The following is a 14554-nucleotide window of genomic DNA, read 5'->3' as shown; positions in this document are numbered from 1 at the left end:
TTTTTTTTTTTTTTTTTTTTTTTTTGCCGCCGCTCACAAAACATGAAATGCGCTTCTAACCGCCGCTAGGGTTTATCTTTTTTAATTTATTTATTTTGTTTATAAAATAAAGTTGGAAAAAAAAAGTGGAAAATGAAGTAGTAGAGGTCCTAGCCGTTGGATATGTTAAGATCTTCCCGGATCCATTTCCGTTAAACCATTCCCTTTTGTTGGTCTTTTTGATTCCTCGAATGTAGCGTTAGAAAGAGGTTTCATTCATCGCCGCTCACACATGCTCTGTCTGTCGTCTCTTCACTCTATTTATTATTCCACGTCAGTAAATAACTAGTACGATTTCGTAAAAGGGTAAATTAGTCCATTTGATTTAATTCTCTGTTTCTGTTGTACTCTCTCTCTCGCGTGTATAGACATCGATTTTTACTTGCTTTGGGATGAGAACACGTGTTATATAAACTGATGTGAAATTGTGAATTTCCCATTTTCATAAATGCTTTAAACAACTATTTTCGTTGGCTTAATTTATGAGTTTATGGTTGGTCGCGTCATTTGTGGTTTTTTTTTTTTTTTTTGTTTTGGTTACAGGGTTGGAGGTGAAGAACAACAACAACACGCGGTTGCTGTTGATCCAGAGAAGGGTGCTGATGAAGTCGCTAAGCTTGTTCAGATGTGCGTTCCTCTCTCTCTCTCTCTCTAATTGTGTGAATGCATTAATTTTAATTTTGATCTGCGAAAATAAGCATTTAGACACACGTGAACCTTTAAATAAAATTTAATTAGAGAATTACACAGGGGAAAAAATTATGGACTATAAAATAGTAGAACAAAAAAAACCTTACTTTTTTGAATTTGTTTTATTAATTCAAATTTTAACGGGTAAAGAAAGATAAAAACTTTTGCTTTTATTGTTGTCTCTGTCACCTCTCTCACTCTCTCTTTTAATTTCGTCGTGAAACGACAAACCCCGTCTCTCTCGCGCATAAAACTGACACATTGTCGTTTCACCATGCTCGCGATTGTCAGAGTCCGTTCGCTTGCACGGACATTGTTTTGTTTGTTTTATGGTTTAGAGACGGCGTTTTCTTCCTTCCTTCCCTCATAAAATTCGATTTCACCTTTTTTTTTTTTTTGTGCTCTTGTGACTTGAATTTGGGGGGTTTTTACACGAAGAGGTTGGTTCAGTAACTCCTCCTGTCGTCTTTTTGTGGCATTAAGTCTTGAAGTCTCTTTCATTTGGATATTATGGTCTGGTCTGTTTTAGGTTTTTTCACCAGCTGAACATTAATGGACCTTTTTTTTTTCCGGATTTTATTTGACAACCACTTTGTTGACCTCATAAACCAACAAAATTTTATCCATGAGTTAGTTTATTACTTATTACGTTAGGTAAGAACAAACAGAAACGGCGGCTGAGATGTTTAATCAGCCTTTAGATTCGAATGAAACAAATCACTATTGAATTAATTATCTCAGATTTGTCTGTGTGTGTGATTGATTTGATCTATCAAGCATGAGATGTAATTAACCACGTGGGTATTGAATTTCAGGAGTGAACAGAACAGGACAGCAAGGAGGAAGCTAGGATTCTTCTCCTGTGGAACTGGTAATCCAATTGATGACTGCTGGCGTTGTGACCCTAACTGGCACAAGAACCGTAAACGCCTCGCGGATTGTGGGATCGGTTTTGGAAGGAACGCAATTGGTGGTCGTGATGGACGCTTCTACGTTGTTACTGACCCCACTGATGAAGACGTTGTTAACCCCAAACCGGGAACTCTACGCCATGCTGTCATCCAGGAGGAGCCTCTTTGGATCGTGTTCAAGAGGGATATGGTGATAGAGCTGAAACAGGAGCTGATCATGAACAGTTTCAAGACCATTGATGGCCGTGGTGCCAACGTTCATATAGCCAATGGTGCTTGCATCACCATCCAGTTTATCACCAATGTCATCATTCATGGTCTTCACATTCATGATTGCAAGCCTACTGGAAATGCAATGGTTAGAAGCTCCCCATCTCACTTTGGTTGGAGGACAATGGCTGATGGTGATGCAGTCTCCATTTTTGGATCATCTCATATCTGGATTGATCATAACTCTCTCTCTCACTGTGCTGATGGCCTTGTTGATGCTGTCATGGGGTCTACTGCTATCACTGTTTCCAATAACCACTTTACCCACCACAATGAGGTCTCATTTGTTCTCTGCCCTCCCTCAAAACACTAAATTCATAGGCTGGTTCTGTTTTCATGACACTTATATGGATGTATGGGTGCAGGTGATGTTGCTTGGTCACAGTGACTCGTACACAAAAGACAAGCTGATGCAAGTGACCATTGCTTACAACCATTTCGGTGAAGGACTGGTTCAGAGAATGCCAAGGTTACTATTCGCTTTCAACTTGTCAGTTCTATTAATTTGCCATTTGTTCTGACAGTAGATTTTCTTGTTAATCCAATTAAGTTGTCCTTTGTTCTGACAGTAGAAAATTGGTTGTGTAATGGCAGGTGCAGGCATGGGTATTTCCATGTGGTTAACAACGACTACACTCACTGGGAGATGTACGCCATCGGTGGGAGTGCAGAACCAACCATCAACAGTCAAGGAAACAGATATGCTGCTCCCATGGACCGCTTCGCCAAGGAGGTTCAACATCTTAAACCTTTATGTCTGCTTAAACAGAGTAATCAGAGGTTGTTATATTTATAGGCAAAATTAACTTGTGGATCCACAGGTGACGAAAAGAGTGGAGACAGATGCAAGTGAGTGGAAGAAGTGGAATTGGAGGTCGGAAGGAGACCTTCTACTGAATGGAGCATACTTCAGGTCATCAGGAGAAGAAGCGTCTGCTAGCTATGGACGAGCCTCAAGCTTAGCAGCTAAACCATCATCTATGGTCGACACTATTACCTCTACTGCAGGAGCACTAGGTTGCCGTAAGGGCAGACCTTGCTAGTTGCTACTTCTCTCTCGCTCTCTCTATACCACCATCATAGCAACTAACCCAAAACCCTTTCAAATATCTTTGGAAGGTGCATATATAGTACTACTCTTTTCTGTTTCCCTCTTAGGACGGTCATTTCCCGTTTTCTTTCGGATGGTAGGAATTGGTCAACCTCGGCTTGCTTCTTCGTCGTCTTCTTAAAAAAGGTGGGAATGCAGAGAGAAGCAAGCGCAGAAGCGTTGTTCAAAAAGTCTCCTTCTAGTTTACAAATCTCTTATTGTCTTAGGTGTGGCTTTTGTTTTTGGGGTTGTTCAGGTCCTTTGGTTTTAATGGATCTCCCCTGAGTTCTAGAGTCTCTTTTGGGGTGTTTTTTTTGTTCTCATTCCCTTTAAAGTTAGTGACAGTAGTTACAAAAATTGTTACAAGACGATTGAAAACCTTTTGGTTTGATTACAACTTCCATTGGCTTTTATGTTTTGTTTGTTGGCATTTGTTTCAATGGATAACAAAATTGTTTAAATCTTTTTATGCAACATAAGCAAACCACTTGTGAGGTGAGAGGTGTGTAAATGAAAAGGAGTTACACTAACATATAATGTGATCCCAACCCCACAAATAATTGATGCGATCTTTATTTCTTCTTTTGGAGTTGAGGTTTTAGCAGCTCTGTTCCCTGCGCTGCACGTTACGTGTTGGGATTTTCTTTACTCTTTCTGGATTCGATTCATATGCTTTCTCATGTGATTGGAGAATTATACGAGGTGCTTTACCCACTGATTGTTCTCTCATAAATACTTTGTGTGATCATAAGCGGCTATTCATGTGAACATCATGTCATCCCATTCCCTTTTTGTTTGCCATCCAACATTTATTTTAGCTTTTTGGTTGGATGGGTTTTTCAGATTCGTACAAGTCTCACCGTCAAGAGTATTTAATGAACACCATGAACAACACTACCAAACGATGCCTGTCAATGCATGTTTGGGTTGGTTTTACTTGTATTTGAGAAAGAAAAAAAAGATAACAATATTAATACCCCCAAAGGAGCTTAAAATAGGACCAAGAATCTGGTGAGTGATCAGTGCTCAAACATTGATGATGCGGTTCTCTTTAAATGGTATCTTCATCTGTCTGGAACACATAGCCTGCCTCCTTAAAGTGTGATTTCACCAATGCTAATGACTTGTACCTATGAGATATCATGTTCTTTTCTTCCTTAGACATTTCTGCATAACTAAAACCAAAATAGAGAATATCACCATCTACTCTTAGTTTCCACTTTCCTCTTTTATCAGTATCCAATTAAAATACAATAAAAATTGGGAGTTAGCAGAGGCATACGTTTGGTCATATCCATCAGGTTGAAACACTGGATCCCACCCGAAATCAGTTGGTCCTCTTGCTGGAACTATCTTACCCTAACACATCAATCACAAGGAAGAAGCCAATCAAACTTTGAAAATTAACAAACAGAGACAGGAAAAAAATTAAAATGACTACCAGATGGAGCAATTGAGTTTGAATAAAAGAGTGGTGACAATGTCTAACATACCGGAGTTTTCCCCAAAAATGTAAGAGGTTCAGCACCTGGACCACGCGAGAAAGAGAATGCGCACAATGCATAAGCTGATTTATCTTCATAGGCCATCAGTAAGTTGTTCAGACCTGGACAAGAGTCAGACCAAGACTGGGTGTTACTAGTGTAAGAGATAAATGAAACAAAGGAAGAGGTCAGAGATACAATTGACTATTACAACCTTCATGTCCAAGCTTCTCAAGAAACCACTTGCTGCAAAAACAGAAAGAAAGATCATAAGAGTAACAAAGACATCTAGAGACAGCAACATAGCTCCAATACAGCTAGAACCACGCTAATTCAATCTAATATTGACCAGTAGTAGATGCCAGCAAACATAGAGGTCTCTTTTACAACTCAGCCCGCAATGAATTAAGACATCTAGAATGAGAAGATTCAGTAAAACAACTCCATTTGGTTACTCACTCACACCAGTTAGGAGCTGCCAAGAAGAACTAATAACAAGACTTGATCCAACCCGCAGACAATTTTCCAGGACATCCATATAAAGGTACCACTCAAGAAAGCTTCATAAATAAAGGTCAGCGTAGAATTATCATAGTAACATACATATATATATGCATGTAATCCCGTGAGTTTATGAACTAATAGTTTACATTAACCCTCATCATGACAGAGTGGAGTTGGAGAATCTATATCTTTCAAATGAAGAATTACAAGCACAACATCAAGAAAAGAATGAAGAAACAATACTTACATGTATGGCCCTGAAAAATCCAACAAAAAAGAAAGAAAAGAATCAATATAAATTCAGACAATGACATTTGCTGTGCACAGGGTACAAGAAGAAAATCTTAGAATCTAGAGGAACTGAGGAACTCATACCAGGAAGCCCCTTCAGGGAATTGAAACAGAGACATGTATCCTCCACTAGCACTGGACCATTCACCTTCTCGTTTACAAATCAAACAAACTTTGTATCAGTTCTTACTGTCTATCCTTAATCATTAACTTCGTCCACATTGAACAGAAGGACCACACTATGATCACATACAAGCTTACAGATAAACACAATTATGCTGAGTTTTTAAATCAGTTAAAGTAGAAAAGGGTAAAAAGCTTGTGCACCTGAAGAGCAGCTAAACGAGCCTTCTCTTTGGAGATATCCTCAGGCTCACCTTGAAGCTCAGGCACTGCAACTCATAAAAAAAAAAAAAATGTACAACTAAACCACTGAGACTCAAGAAAAAGAGGAAATACAGTAATCTCACGAGAGAAATTGAAATGGGTACGCACGGTCGAGTTTGAGAGATTTGAAAGGAATTGAATTTCCGATGATAGCTTTGACCTCTTCGAGCTTCTTGGCGTTTCCCGTCACAAACGTCACCGGCCGTGGCAAAACCACCGCTGCTTTCGCCGCCGCCGCCGCCATTTTTCTGTGTCTCAGTCTCAGATAGCGAGAGCAAAAAAGGTCCTCCTTCTTCTTTGCCAACAAATGGGCTTAAGTCCACTCTTATCTAGGCCCATTAAAATTTACGATTGACCAATAATCTAATCATCGGTAAGTAAATTGTACCGGAGACAAGATTGCACATTTATTTGGTTTAACCTCCCCGTCGTCGAGAGTAGACGCCAGACGGAGAGAGAACTCAAAACATTTCCAAAATCAAATCCATGGCCAAGAAAGGTATCCCAGAGTGGCTCAACAGTTCTCTCTGGTCCTCCTCTCCTCCTCCTCCTCCCATCGACGATCGTCTCCTCCGCAATCCTCCCGCCACTTCCGTCACCCCTCCGATCGTCGAGCGTCCGCCTCTCTCTCCCTCTCCATCCGCGATTTCCACCGCACCAGCTCCACCTCTTCCGGCTCGTCCTCCTTCCAAATCTGAGATTAACGATTTGCAGAATGGGACCGGTAATGATGGAGCTGGAATCGATAGTCCCGCAGCAGCTTCTTCGGTTGAGGATGTTTCTCGAAAAGCGCAAGTCGTGGCTGAGGTTAGTGCCTTCTGTGCATTTTTGAATTTGTTCTGTGTGATTTAGTAGTACCTTAAGTCTATAATATTGGATATTACCAGCTATCGAAGAAGGTGATAGACTTAAAGGAATTGAGGAAAATAGCTTCTCAAGGTTTACCTGATGATGCTGGAATTCGCTCCCTTGTCTGGAAGGTAATGCATTCCCTCATGATTTTGGTTATTAGCAAATAAAACGAATGTGTATGTACGGGAATAAGTATGGATCTTTATTATTAGTTGTCACTGTGTTTTTTTAGTAATGCAATCTATTTTTTTTTTTATTTGTTGAGTTTTCTTTGAATTTGCTTGTTTGTTTTCATGAAATTCTTGGGAGTATATGGCAATGGTAGATGTTTTTTTTTGTCATTTCTTGTTTTCGAGAATGGAATTTTATAAAGATCCGGTGTCCGCTTCTGTCAGTTTACGCTTCATACTGTTCAATCTTGAATGTGACAGCTTTTACTGGGTTATCTGTCACCGGACCGCTCCCTGTGGTCTTCTGAGTTAGCTAAGAAAAGGTCGCAGTACAAGCAATTCAAAGAGGAGCTTTTGATGAACCCTGTAAGTCCATTTTGGTTATTTGATTACTCCAACACTTTATTGATTGGTTTCTGAAGAGATACATGATGGGCTTAATCTATGTTCTCTTTTGCTCATGGAGATAGTTCATCAAAGTTGTGACTAGAGTGGATGCCATTCTTATAATATAGACACAGTTGCCATTGCGAAACGAGCGATGAAGTAGACATATCTGTTGCCACTAGCTAAGGGTGTGATGATAAAAACTGCACTGCTATTATACGATATTGTCTGTCATGTAGGTGATCTGTTGACCAAGTAAAATTTAGTGATGTTCAATGAGGAAGCATGGTTTTTATTATTTCGATCCAGAAACTTGTATGTATATAATATGATGCCAGCTAAATAGGTGTCATGCGTTTGACTAAGCAGATTGATCTAGGCCATTGGGCATGTGATACTTCCTAGGTACTATTAGAAGATATAGTATAGATAGTAGTTAATGATAAAGAGGTCGGTCATTGTAGGAAGTGCTTATGTTATCTGGATGACATTTCTTCCTTTTTCATGTTTCGTTATTGTTTTCAGTTTAAGATTAACCTGGTTTCTATATATTTTTGCGGCTAGTTAGTCAGAAGTAACAAGGAAAATGGATAAATCAAAGGGCGGTGATAGTAATGACCCCAAAATCGAAAGCCCTGGTGCCCTTTCAAGGTCAGAGATAACTCATGAGGATCATCCCTTAAGTCTTGGAACAACAAGCTTATGGAATAATTTTTTCAAGGTATATTCAGACTTTGCAGCTTTAGATATCCACAAATAGTATCATTTTTGTTAGACAATTGACAGGTTTTGATGTTATTAACTTAATCGCATTATTCATTTTTACCTCAAAGTTTTAGAAGTATTATGGATGATGTAGCTGAGTTTATGATCTTCAGATATGCAGATGTTATAGTTGATTAATGCAATTCCAATAATTTGATTTATTTTCACGTATCATGATTTTGCCACACTTTTCAGTCAGCTTTAAAAGCAGATTTAGGAGAGGTATAGGAACTGGAGAAGTACAACCTCTCACTTAAAGCCTGAATACCAACTTTCCTATGCAAATCTAGACCTTCAGTTCTTATGTATTTGGATAGTTTAGGTTTGCAACAGTTAAATATATGTATAGGGTGCCTTGTCACATTGAGAAAAAGTGCATAGGCAGACTTTTATCACAATGGTGTAGACTTTCATAAGCATACAAAAAGACAGGGTTCTGACTGAAGCTTTTAGTTCTCTCAAGGCTTCTCTCAAGGCTTTGTGTACCCTGCTCCGCGCTTTTGGACTTTGTACTCTAATTTCAAGTTGTATTCAGGACACAGAAGTCTTGGAACAAATTGACCGTGATGTAATGCGTACTCATCCAGACATGCACTTTTTCTCTGGGGATTCAGCGGTTGCAAAAGCTAATCAGGTTGGGTTTTGGTTTCGCTATAATTTAAAGCATTTGGGATGATATCTATATATATATATATATATATTTGACGTCGACTCATTTGGGATGAGTAAAACATATGTTTCCGGTTGATTTTATACATGTCTTGCATCTTCAGGATGCATTGAAGAACGTGTTGACTATTTTTGCAAAGTTGAATCCTGGCATCAGATATGTACAAGGGATGAATGAGATATTGGCACCTATTTACTACATCTTTAAAAACGACCCCGATAAAGGAAATGCAGTAAGTACTTGTCCATGAGTACTATTTATTTTTCTTAGTTGATATGTATTCACATTTTTCTACCTCTTTTGGCTCGTTTGGGTAACACGTCACTCTTTCTTCTTATTTGCTTAACACTGGCACTTTAAGTTATGCAGGCGTTTGCTGAATCAGATGCATTTTTCTGTTTTGTTGAATTGATGAGTGGGTTTCGAGATAATTTCTGTCAACAACTCGATAACAGTGTTGTGGGTATACGCTACACTATAACAAGGCTTTCGTTACTCTTGAAGCATCATGATGAGGAACTTTGGCGTCATTTAGAAGTCACAACTAAGGTAAGCTATCACACAACTTTGGCTGATAAGACGTCTTGCTATTTTCATTAATTATGTCTCTGATTAGAAGATATTGCCAGTATGTAATGCTGCTGGTTTAATGTGCTGCATGCTTGTTGTGCTGAAGCTAAGTTTTTATCTACCCTAATTACTAGATTAAAAACAATCAAAATTAGTGTGTACCACTTCTCAGAACCTTGAAAGTTTGTGAGTATTCTGTTTAAATGTTTCAGCGTTGTGACATTTGAGACTTATGTGTCAATTTTCAGATAAATCCGCAATTTTATGCGTTCAGATGGATCACACTCCTACTGACTCAAGAGTTCAACTTTGTGGAAAGCCTTCACATCTGGGACACACTCTTAAGCGACCCAGAAGGTCCCCAGGTAGTATTTAGTTTATTACTATTCACTATTCAGCTTCTGTAAGTAGTGAACGAGGTCAATAATTTATATGTTACATTCTTGTGAGTTATTTAAGGTTTCAATACCTCTGAGCAGCATGGTTTTAGTTTTAGCCATTAAAACATATGCTTGTAGAAGTTACAATAGCAGAATTGAGTTAATTGGAACCTGTTGTCTTATAAGATAAAAAGCTAACAATTGATCTGGAATTAATTGCAGGAGACGCTGCTACGGATATGTTGTGCAATGTTGATTCTACTTCGAAGGCGTTTGCTTGCTGGAGATTTTACGTCAAACCTCAAACTTCTTCAGAACTATCCTCCTTCAAACATCAGTCATATGCTCTATGTGGCAGACAAATTACGCTCTAAATAAATTCTTAAGCACACTCCCTTACCTCCATAAACTCTGCACTGTACATTATGTGTAAGATAACTTTAGCCGCCTGAGAAAATCTCAGATCAAACCCTGCTTCAGTAGTGTTAAAGACTATGATGGTCTTGGTGTGTAACAGAGATATATAAATAGAGAGAGAGAGTTTTAGGATCTTGTCTTTCTTATAATTTGCTTTGATCAATTCACGAAACTTTCTTAAAAATATCTTATTATATAAAGTTGGGTTTTGAAAGTTAGTCATTAACCAGATTTTGACATGTGTCAAGTTATCAATCTTAGATTTTGACATGTGTAAAATGTTTAATAGGAGAAATTTGATTACAAAAAAAAAAAATATATTTTGTTTTAAAGAATATTAATAATGTGAAAAGATAATTATCAAAAATTACAGAATTTATAAAACAATACAAAGTTTTAAAAAATAATTATAAGGATATCATATATATATATATATATATATATATTTCATAAAATTCGAAATTATAATATTATTTACTTATTTTTAATTTTAAGTTATTAATTCTACAAAAAAATGGATTAAGGAAATTATACAGTTAATTATTAATTCTAAATTTTGTAAATATTTACTTCTATATAAAAATAGATCGTCTCATATTTAAATATTTTATTCAAAAACACTGTTTTCAACTTTGTTTAATTGGGATTTTTTTTTTAATGGGAAGGTAAAATTTTCATATTTTTTTAAACCAAAATTTTCTCCTGCTTTCTTTTTTTTCAGTTGGGATTATGTAAGACTAAAATGTCGACCCGAAAAAAATAATATATGCATCTTCTTTTCCAAATTTTATTGTAGTATTTTTAGATTGTTTTATTTAATTTATATTTTCATCTTTGAATTATTTGTGATTCATATATTACGTGCTTATTATTTTCTATTGTTTCTTTAATTATGTCAAATTAATTTTCTTCTAATTTCTCAACCATGATTGGTTGGTCATAAACCTTTTTTTTTTTTGCAAACATAACTGTTACCATTAGTCATTCAATCTCAAAGAGAGATATCGAGTAGAAGCATCAACCTAATGGATGGATAAAATATGCTAATCAAACACAAGCTTACAACAAACATAGATAGATAGATTGGAAAAACATAAATCTTTGTTGATAGATCCATAGGAGCTCAAAGACTGACACCCTGGTTTGCGGAAATGTTTAAAAGAATTGATTTGGTCATTTTTTTTTTCACAAAAATTGATTTGGACATAGATGTCACCAGAATGCACTTATTTTTTCGGTCAAAGCTCCTGAGAGAACTTCATGATGGGTAACCTTCCTGGAAGTGATTGTCGGAACTGTGCGAGTGGGGACAAAACACAGGAAAAACTTTTTTTTTATATGTAGGGTCAGTAAACAAGTTTTTAAAGCCTCTAGACGTAACAAACCGACAATCAAATATGTGTGGATTCACGGGCCAGGAATAGATGAAAGGCCCACTTAGGAAGGTGGGCCCATGGACTGAGAGTGGACATGGGCTCACTAAACAAGGTGGCGGTTGAGGCGTTATAGAGACAGAGACTACATCATGGTGTGTCAAAGAAACTTCTACGAATTCATTGGGAAATTTAACATTAGTTACTATCAAAAGATTTTATGACGTTAGAAGATTTTATGACGTTAGAAAAAAGTTTTTACTTTCATAGTTGTTGGAGCAAGGCATTTTTGAGATAGCAAAAAGGCGTGAACATGTTCTCTCCACACAGGAGGAGGGCAGAGCCGAGGTTCTCTATGGTGAAGAAGGTTGGACACAAGGTTATCTCCCCAAGGGAGGAAGGTGGAGGAGGTTAGACGCAAGGTTATCTCCCCAATGGAGGAAGGCGGAACCAAGATTCTCTCCAGTATGGAGGAGGTTAGACTCAAGGTTCTCTCCATAAGGGATGAGGAAGGAGCCGAGGTTTTCTCCATGGTGGTCATACATTATTGTGATGATACATTATTGAATAGTATATTCTGTAATATATTTTTATCCAAAATGTTTTTTGAGCCAACAATTTTAGTAATTAAAAACTATGCAGAAGTGAAAGTAAAGTTGGCTTCATGTGTTTATATAGACATTTTCTAGGTAGTGACAAAGAATATATTTGTAACATAGAGTATATTTTTAGGTGTAAAAAAAATACACTTTTAATAGTAACATACATAAAAGATTTGTAAATAGATACAAACCAGTGTATTATAACAAAGATAAAATTTACTTTAATTTATAAAACTTTAAACCCGCACATCGGGCGGTTCCTTATCTAGTTAAAAATATTTGTAAAGCTTAACGAAGAGGTGATTACTGATGAAGAATATGTGAACAAAGTCAAAAACTCTTTCAACAATACTTGAGGGTGAATTTTTTCATTCACCTCCTTATAAAATAAGAAATAAAATCTATATATGTTATTATAAAATTAAAAACTTAAACCGTATTTTATAAATCCAACCCGACATATAATTTCATTTTAATTGTAAAATTTAGACTATAACCATCTTATTTGTAAACTCAAACCGACATATAATTTTGTTCTAATTGTAAAATTTAAACCTTAACTATCTCATTTGTAAATCCAAACCAATATATAATTTTGTTCTAACTGTAAAATATAAATCCTAACAACCTCATTTGTAACCAAACCGACATATAATTTCGTTTTAATTGTAAAATCTAAACCCTAACCATTTCATTTGTAAACCCAAACCGACAAATAATTTTGTTCTAATTGTAAAATCTAAACCAAAATAATATTTAACTTTTTTTAATTAAAAGTATACATAATTTGCTTTCTTAATTAGTTTTGCATATGAATTTAATTTTGATTTATTTTAAAATAAAATAATGTAAACCCTAACGTATAACTTCGTTTTAATTGTAAAATCTAAACTCTAATCACCTTATTTGTAAATCCAAACCGACCAATAATTTTGTTCTAATTGTAAAATCTAAACCAAACTAATATTTAACTTTCTTTAATTAAAAGTATACATAATTTGCTTTCTTAATTAGTTTTGCATATGAATTTAATTTTGATTTATTTTAAAATAAATAATGTATAGAAAATTCTGATTGGTTGAAAAGGAGGAGGTGAATAAATAGGTTCACTCCTAGGAGTGGTGAACAAATAGGCTCACCCTTAAGAGTGAACCTAAGTATTTTTCAATTNTTTTTTTTTTTTTTTTTTTTTTTTTTTTTTTTTTTTTTTTTTTTTTTTGCATTTTCGGCCAAAGTAGGGAACCAGATAAATGAGATGTGGAACAATTTCACTAGTCTTGTGTTTGACTATGATTCTTCCTTACCCATACTCTTATATCTCTTCCTTCTCTTCTGGTTTGCTTTGTCCTTACTGCTTACTATCTTTTTCTTCTTGGAGAATTTTAAGACTTTGTTGAAGGATTGATAAACGGATCGGTCTTTGCTTAGTTCGATACATGATTTATGGTTGGATTCTTTGTTTGAACTTTGAAGACTGGCGATTTCTCATAAGACATAAGTGACTAACATAATTCTGTAATAAAATGGATAATTATTGATGTGATTATCCATCACTTTAAACCTATCTCTTTCTACTATTTTATTATTTACTTCTACTTTAAGTAACTTATAATTATCCTACTTTAGCTTGGCTACCGTGGTATATATATACGTGAGATCATTGTTGTAATAACAAGTAGAGAAGTAAGAAAGTGTGTAGAGTAATAAAAGAGTTTCATTGTTTAGCTCTCTCCCTCCACTCTCGATCTTTCTCTCTTTTTATTAATTAAGTGTATATAGCTATACTTATATACACATATACGTATGTAATATAATAAAATTATATATTATGTTTTATAACATATTATCAACACGATGTCTTTACCGCTTTACCGCTGAAGCTTTTATGAGGTAAGTAAGTTTATATTGTTTCAGTAATGTTTATAGAATATAAATATTATAGGCATCGTGAGATTATGCCTTTTCCGGATTGATTATTATAATTAGTAGGCTTTGTCTGCTTTACAATCAAATATATAGCTAAGTGTACCGATCGTTAGGTATATGGTAAGCTCTGTCTCCTTCACGATAAAATAAAACTTTGTCTTTTCTGGATTGATCGTTATATAAAATAAAACTTTGTCTTTTCTGGATTGATCGTTATATAGCCTTTATGATCATATATAAAGCTATATACTATTTAGATTGATCATTCAATATAGTAGGCTTCACCCCTCCTTCACGATCTAACAAAAGGCTATGTCCTTTCCGGAAAGATCGGCTTTACCTTTTATACGATCAAATATAAGGCCATATCATTTCCAGATTGATCGTTATACATATAGAGGTTCTCCCTCATTCATGATCAAATAGAAAGATTTGTCTTTTCCGGATTGATCCTTATATATGATAGGCTCTGCCTACTCTACGATCAAAGAAAAGTTATGTCTATTAAATTTTTATATATAAGGCTATAAATTGTATTTTATTTTTTGAATTCATATGTTTGTTTACTAAATTTTGTTTATTCGTAAAGAATTATTAGTTGTATTATATAAGATTTAAAGACAATCAAATGTGTGTATAATCAAAAATATATTTCTCAATATATATATATATATATATATATATTTCTCTTATGAGAATATATAAAGCACGTGTACATATATTTTATACAGTGCAAAAGTAATTGGAAGGTCTAGATGAGATAGTCTCTCGACTTC

The 14554-nt window shown here is 35.5% G+C and overlaps 3 protein-coding genes across 4 annotated transcripts in view; 2 read left to right on the top strand and 1 right to left on the bottom strand.

Annotated features, from left to right (window-relative positions):
• LOC104732336 (probable pectate lyase 15) overlaps nucleotides 1–3417 on the top strand; it is a 4317-nt gene extending 900 nt beyond the window's left edge. For both annotated transcript variants that reach the window (XM_010451866.2, XM_010451865.2), the window contains exons 4-8: nucleotides 583–666; nucleotides 1545–2187; nucleotides 2276–2379; nucleotides 2505–2643; nucleotides 2732–3417. In XM_010451866.2, the coding sequence (XP_010450168.1) occupies nucleotides 583–666; nucleotides 1545–2187; nucleotides 2276–2379; nucleotides 2505–2643; nucleotides 2732–2953 (1192 nt within the window). In that variant the 3' untranslated portion in view covers nucleotides 2954–3417. The remainder of the gene's footprint in view (nucleotides 1–582; nucleotides 667–1544; nucleotides 2188–2275; nucleotides 2380–2504; nucleotides 2644–2731) is intronic.
• On the bottom strand, nucleotides 3795–5966 carry LOC104732335 (inosine triphosphate pyrophosphatase). Its single transcript, XM_010451864.2, has 8 exons — nucleotides 5775–5966; nucleotides 5607–5671; nucleotides 5364–5427; nucleotides 5236–5245; nucleotides 4699–4730; nucleotides 4494–4606; nucleotides 4283–4359; nucleotides 3795–4175 (listed from the first exon to the last, which is right to left on the bottom strand). The coding sequence occupies exons 1-8, from the start codon at nucleotides 5908–5910 to the stop codon at nucleotides 4052–4054; spliced, it is 621 nt and encodes a 206-aa protein (XP_010450166.1). The 5' UTR covers nucleotides 5911–5966; the 3' UTR covers nucleotides 3795–4051.
• LOC104732334 (TBC1 domain family member 13) lies at nucleotides 6077–10040 on the top strand. The gene is made up of 9 exons (XM_010451863.2): nucleotides 6077–6473; nucleotides 6554–6646; nucleotides 6950–7054; nucleotides 7644–7796; nucleotides 8376–8474; nucleotides 8614–8742; nucleotides 8880–9059; nucleotides 9329–9445; nucleotides 9683–10040. The coding sequence occupies exons 1-9, from the start codon at nucleotides 6153–6155 to the stop codon at nucleotides 9836–9838; spliced, it is 1353 nt and encodes a 450-aa protein (XP_010450165.1). The 5' UTR covers nucleotides 6077–6152; the 3' UTR covers nucleotides 9839–10040.

The sequence above is a fragment of the Camelina sativa genome, chromosome 12, assembly GCF_000633955.1.
Source record: "Camelina sativa cultivar DH55 chromosome 12, Cs, whole genome shotgun sequence".
Classification (NCBI taxonomy): Eukaryota; Viridiplantae; Streptophyta; class Magnoliopsida; order Brassicales; family Brassicaceae; genus Camelina; species Camelina sativa.
Note: the sequence above shows the minus strand (reverse complement) of the source record. Positions and strands in the feature narration are given on the sequence as shown.